Raw genomic sequence first — 7,011 nt, 5'->3', positions numbered from 1 at the left:
CATCCATGGCCAATCTTGTTTTTTCTATATGCCACCCACTTCCCTCCACCATAAGATATTTTGACTCCTTCGCTAGACATCATTCCATCCCATCCATAACTTGCAAAATAATTTTAGCAAAGAACACAGGTAACATTTTTCAGGGACATGGTTCAGATATTAGGCAATAATTTATTTCAGATACCATTATCATTAGCTCTTACAGAAGTAATAATAAAAGTAAACATGTCTGGGAATTATCAACTATGTGAATTTTACAAAGTTACTTATATTCTCTATTCCCCAACTTACTTATCTGTAAAGTGAGAAAAGATTTGTAAACCGCACAATTTCTTGTGAAGATAAAATGGTAAATGATGTGTGAATGTCATATAAATAGTTGACTCAATGTAAGCTGAATTTGAAGTAAAAGGGTGATTAAGAAACAGAGAACAATATGTTATACTTATGCCTCTTTTGTGTATATTATAGAAATATAATCAGAGAATGTAGAAATTGAAGTCCTGGTTCATGGATGTCTTAATGCAGGAAGTTAAAAAGCTACTAAAGAATTACCCAAATCAAATTTTCCAAGAAGGTAATACAGATTATTATACTGCTAGGTTTATATTTGAAGGTTTTATAACAATCATTTTGTCACCATATGGATTTGGAAGTGATTGTTTGGCTTTTCATTTTTCCTTCCGTATATTATAATAACTTTTAGAGACAGTAAAAATAATATGGTTCGTATGCTGCAATTTTCAATATCTTAGTAAAATTTTAGTGTCTACCAATAGCATAAAGTAATCATGAAAATAGAATTCATCTATTATGTATAATAGATAATAGCTTTGCCTTTTAAAATTAATTTATTACAAAGAAATTAATTAAAGCTAGAGTGTTCAATATATAAAAAAATTCACATGAAAAGAACCATAAAAGTAAATTAGAAATAAATTTTATTCCTGAGAAAATGATTACAACTATTTAGATTTTGTTGTTTTGGAGTCATTAATCTTTGAGCATTAAAAACACATTTAAGTTTTTTGGCATAGCAGAAAAATCCATCTGTAATCCTCAACATATTTATTTTTTCAAGTTAAGGATATATATATATACTTATAATTTCTCTATATATCTTTAAAACAGAAAAATCATATATAGGTACCCCAGTAATAGAGAATAACTTTTAAAATCAAAATGCTTTTTAATATAAATATTACATTGGTATTAGCCAAATAGGCATGGGATAATGATGTAAGGAGTAAGAGTTTGCTGGTTGTATTTTGTAGTTAAAGAATCACAGAAAAAAGTAGACTAAATAATATATGGAAGGCAAATATGTTTAGTAGGACTACATCTATAATGAAAGAAACAAACTATGTAGAAGTAAAAATTTTTATTTTACTATCTAAAAATAAAAAACATGGGTTTTTAATTTGGGAGTTTTTGTTGCACAAAAAGCTTTCCATCTTTAAATTGTTATAACTTTTTATCCAAATTCTTCCTTATGCTGAGTAATGCCATCATCATTTGAGAGAATAAATATTTAGGTAATCTCTACCACACTTCTTTTTTTCGCTGCCTTGCTTTCCATAAATAATACTATGAAAGTACTTCTGTGGGTATATTCATTATATTTGTGTTTTGAAGGGAGAAAAAGAGACAGGAAGCTCCTAACCAAATATTGTTAATATTCAACTTAAGTGATCATGAATATATGCACATATTTCACACATGAAATATTTTATAATTTGACAATAAAATAGTATTTTGCACTGGGTATTATAGTATTTCACAGGTTATGCAATGGCATTTTGCTTTCGATTAAGACCTCAATTTAAAGCAACGTGTGAACAAAGTACATACACATATACACAATAAAACCTTATATGTATAGGGGCGCCTGGGTGGCTCAGCTGGTTAAGCGACTGCCTTCGGCTCACGTCATGATCCTGGATTCCCGGGATCGAGTCCCACATCGGGCTTCCTGCTCAGCGGGGAGTCTGCTTCTCCCTCTGACCCTCTTCCCTCTCATGCTCTCATTCTCTCTCTCTCAAATAAATAAATAAAATCTTTAAAAAAAATTATATATATAAACATTAAAAAATAACATTTAGTAATAAAGTGTTTTACTAAACCTTTTTTATAGTTTATATCATTAGTTACTATAATTCTCTGTAGATATTGATTTGAATTTGTTGTATATAAAATTAAAAATGAATATTTATATTTGAAAATACCTTTTTATATTTGTACAAATTGGATTTGTACCAATTTTTACCAATTTAATTTGCTCAAAATAAGTAAATGCATAAACCTAAAAAAGAATATAAAAAATAATTTGTAATAATTTGAGAATCATTTTTGATCTTTTGATTCTGTGTTTAAACATTAATCTTATAATTGACTATAAACAGTATGCTATTTCAAGAAAGTTTCTTAGACATCAAATGTGTTAACACTGTGAAAGTTGCACATTCTAAATATATTAGTAATATATTATAAGATGATATTAACTGTTTTCAGTAAATGAAATAACCCTTTTTTGCATCTTTGAGGTCATTCAGTAAATAAATATTGGTTTTACAGAGTGTAAATTTTTACCTGAAATAGCCAGTTTCAAATATAAACATGTTCACTGCCTGTGATATTAGGTAGTTACCTACACCACCAATGTTAATGAGGGAGATATATAGATGTCTTGTTACAAAATTCAACATTCCTTTCAGGTTCTATCATAGTATTCATTAACTCAAAATAACTACTAAACCAAAGTTATATTCATGAAAGATGGCATCAAGATCTATAAGGGTCTAAGTTGTATTTATGATCATTGTGACTTAAATAAAACCTAAATGGAAAACAAAATCATAAACAAAGAGGTGGCCAGAGCTTCTTGAATAGGAGTAGAATGATGATGCCTCACATAATAGAGTTTCGCTATGCAAGAGGAATGCATAGCATTAATAACTTCAAAATACATCCAATAAGTTTAAATGACATACAAACTATAAGTAAATTTCATTGAAGAGTAAGGCTTTAAAAAGTTTGCTATCATAATAAAACTGGAAGGAAATACAGAAACAACAATCTCTACCAGATCTGATGATATGATTTAATATTTGTGTTCAAAGTTTTCTTGCAAATGATTTTGGAAACATACAGAAATCTAGAGTGGTTTTACTTATCACTGCCACCTAAAGGTTTCTATTTATCAATTAAACATATACTTTCAAACAATGGAGAACAACTAATCTGCTCTTTCCTGGATCATGTAGAAGGTATTCAGTGCCATATTCAATAAGCCTTTTTGTTCTAATTCAATTATACCATGGACTTTGTATATATAAAGAGGTAGAAAATTCACTATTTGCTCTGAGAGAGCTTATTTATAGGTGATCTTGATGTGATAAATCATTTTAAGGGTTAAAAAGAAATTCTCGAGAAATTTTATTTCTTTGACTTGCATCCAATAAATCTAATAATGACCATGTTTTTTAATTTGTTGCCACACAAAGCATAAAGCATTATCATGTTGGGAAATTGCCTGATTTTGACTTAAAAGGGAGAGTTCTTTTTTTTAATTGATTTGATTCATTATAAATGATGTCTGCATAATTATTCAATCAATCAAAAATAATGTAGCTAAATTAGTTTATGCCACAAATAAATATATTGAGCCAAAAAATTTATTTTACTTTTTTTAAGTAATCTCTACACCCAACGTGGGGCTCAAACTCATGACCCCAAGATCAAGAGTCCCATGCTCTACTGACTGAGACAGCTAGGCATCCCTTAAGCCCCCCCAAAAAAGTTTTTTTAAAGATTTTATTTATTTGACAGAGAGAGAGACAGGGAGAGAGGGAACACAAGCAGGGGGAGTGGGAAAGGGAGAAGCAGGCTTCCTGCTGAGCAGGGAGCCCAATGCAGGGCTCGATCCCATGACCCTGGGATCATGAACTGAACCAAAGGCAGACACTTAACAACTGAGCCACCCAGGCACCCTTTGAGCCAAACATTTTTAACAGATGTTTTTTATCCAGTAGTTTATTACCATACATATATGGACTTGAGCAAAAAAAGAAATTTAAGGGAAAAAAAAGAAATTTAAGATTTTGACTATCATTTTAGAAGAAGGTAAATGGTTATGTATATTTTTAAATATACCTATTTAGCATAAATATTGTCATAGAAATGATATTAAAAAAAGAAATGATATTATTATAGTCATTCATTGAATTAACAGATACTTACTGAGTAAAATTTTATTCCACTCCTGTGCTTGACACAAAGCTGGTGTTGGGGGAAAGACATCATTAAGAACAAAATCCCTTTTCTCATAAAGTTTACCTTCCAACTGTGTTCTTGGTAACTCATCTTGCCTCTGGGTCAATTCCAAATGACAATGATCTCATATATTTTCTCTCTTGAGTATAAGAGTGAGAGCAAAAAAAAAAACTCCATTATTGCCCTGAGATGAGGTCATGATTATGGCACACAAATCAGATTTTTTATTCAAAATATGACATAAAAGACAAAGTTTTACATTTTGTATATATAAAGAGAGACAGAGACAGAGACAGACCACCAGAATCAGAATATATGGACTATAATGAAAACCTATTTTTGTGTAATATTTCAGTTTGATTTGTCTTGCCATATTAGCATGTGAACTGTATGGTATTACTACCTACAAGTCTGAATTGCAGATTTTTAGTTATCTCCATATCCCATATTTTGGTTTCAGCAATATTTTATTTATTTAATATAATATGACATTTAATGTAATATGTATTTGAAGCAAATACTTTTTCTTGCACTTATGTTAAGATGTTAAGACTCCAAGGTGATCAGCATCAGTAAAATATATCATAAATTAAGAGTATACCCTTCAGTGTAAGAGTGTGGATTTTACAATTAGATAAACTTAGGTTTAGACCAGGTGTCCACCAATGACAACTGTGTGGATTAGACGAGTGTATTAGATAGTAATTACCTCACAGATGTAAAAAAGTGCTAATAAGAATGCCATGTATCCACAAAGCTCCAAAATTTTTACTTACAAATACACATAAGAAAACACAGAATTCAGCACTTGGGATTGATTAAATCTTGGACAGTAGTGAAATGCTTAAACAAAAAGAATTCCAAATAAAATTACTTGTCTTTGAGCCAAGACAGGCCTAATTTTTCAACATGATACTCTTTTCTCAATACAGACATGTATTGAAAAGTCAAAAGGCATATGCAATTGCAGAGGGATATAACATTGATGTAATCATAAAGTTACATTTTTATGATTATAATGAAGTAATTTAGTGGAGAGGCAAAGGACATTTGGAGAAACTATGCTGATGTGAATATTACTACAGCACTTTACAGAGTTCTATTTCTCCATTATCTATATATAAAGCATCTACTTACTGATACAGGTTAATGAGGACTTTGGTAAAGTGCTTATTTGTGGCTTTAAAACCCAATGAAGAGACGGAGCCCACGCCGTGCACCCGGCAGTAGGCTCGCCATGGCGATGGGCGGAGGTGGCGGCGTCCCGGAGCAGGCGGACTCGGTGTTGTTCCGGCGTGGCACCGGCCAGAGTGATGATTCTGACATTTGGGATGATACAGCATTAATAAAAGCTTATGATAAAGCTGTGCCTTCGTTTAAGCATGCTCTAAAGAATGGTGACATTTCTGAAGCTTCAGATAAACCAAAAGGCGCACCTAAAAGAAAACCTGCTAAGAAGAATAAAAGCCAAAAAAAGAATGCTACAACACCCCTGAAGCAGTGGAAAGTTGGTGACAAATGTTCTGCCATTTGGTCAGAAGACGGCTGTGTTTACCCAGCTACCATTGCATCAATTGATTTTAAGAGGGAAACCTGCATTGTGGTTTATACTGGATATGGAAATAGGGAGGAGCAAAATATGTCTGATCTACTTTCCCCAGCCTCTGAAGTAGCTAATAATGTAGAACAGAATGCTCAGGAGAATGAAAATGAAAGTCAAATTTCAACAGATGAAAGTGAGAATTCCTCTAGGTCTCCTGGAAATAAACCAGATAACATCAAGTCAAAAGCTGCGCCATGGAACTCTTTTCTCCCTCCACCACCCCCCATGCCAGGATCAGGACTGGGACCAGGAAAGCCTGGTCTAAAATTCAGTGTGGCCCACCACCACCTCCACCACCACCACACTTCTTATCATGCTGGCTGCCTCCATTTCCTTCTGGACCACCAATAATTCCCCCACCACCTCCCATATGTCCAGATTCTTTTGATGATGCTGATGCTTTGGGAAGTATGTTAATCTCTTGGTACATGAGTGGCTATCATACTGGTTACTATATGGGTTTCAAACAAAACCAAAAAGAAGGAAGGTGCTCACATTTCAATTAAGAAGGGCAGCTCTCTCCCAAGGAGAACAGTATTTGATGCGCCATGGTCAACATGAACAAAATTTCATCTTCTTCTTCATGAACCGTTGGTTGGGTGGTATAATCACCTGCATTTTCCCTTGTTGCATGTGACTCATGCTTAAATAACCAGGCATGTGTTTCAAGGGAATAATCAGTTTGAATAACTCAACAATGGAAATGTGAGTAATTAAAGAAACTCAGTCACATGTAGTACAGAAAAGTCAATCTGTGAAAATTTCAACTCAGCCCATTTGTATATTGTACCTTTCTTAGTATAAAGTATGTTAAGCTTTTTATTAATACCTTTAAAAATAAATGGTGAATTTAAAAAAAAAAAAAACCGATGGAAATTTACTATATCAAGTAATAGCCCATAGTTCTTTTCAAAAATATGAAATTTTGGCTTTATATGAGAAACACAAATCTGCCCATGAGCTTTGTTATTCAGTGATGAAAATTCTATATCAAATGTAAAATATAGAAATATTTTATCTTAATATTTCTGAAAAAAACAATAGTATGTAGGTTTAATTACTGAACTCATGGAATTTATGATATAATAGGGTTTCAAGACCATAATTTTCAGGAATTTTTGTTCATAATAGTATAT

At 32.1% G+C, this 7,011-nt stretch overlaps 1 protein-coding gene across 1 annotated transcript; it reads left to right on the top strand.

The window, feature by feature from the left end:
* The first annotated feature begins 5,479 nt into the window (after positions 1-5,479).
* Positions 5,480-6,609, top strand: LOC114211508 (survival motor neuron protein-like). The gene is given in 2 exon segments (XM_028106097.2): positions 5,480-6,148; positions 6,151-6,609. Coding segments are annotated over 2 exon segments (870 nt in total). The 5' UTR covers positions 5,480-5,509; the 3' UTR covers positions 6,382-6,609.
* The last annotated feature ends 402 nt before the right edge of the window (positions 6,610-7,011 follow it).

The sequence above is a fragment of the Eumetopias jubatus genome, unplaced genomic scaffold, assembly GCF_037043125.1.
Source record: "Eumetopias jubatus isolate StellerSeaLion01/CBP00866 unplaced genomic scaffold, mEumJub1_p1.0 scaffold_3, whole genome shotgun sequence".
Lineage (NCBI taxonomy): Eukaryota > Metazoa > Chordata > Mammalia > Carnivora > Otariidae > Eumetopias > Eumetopias jubatus.
Note: the sequence above shows the minus strand (reverse complement) of the source record. Positions and strands in the feature narration are given on the sequence as shown.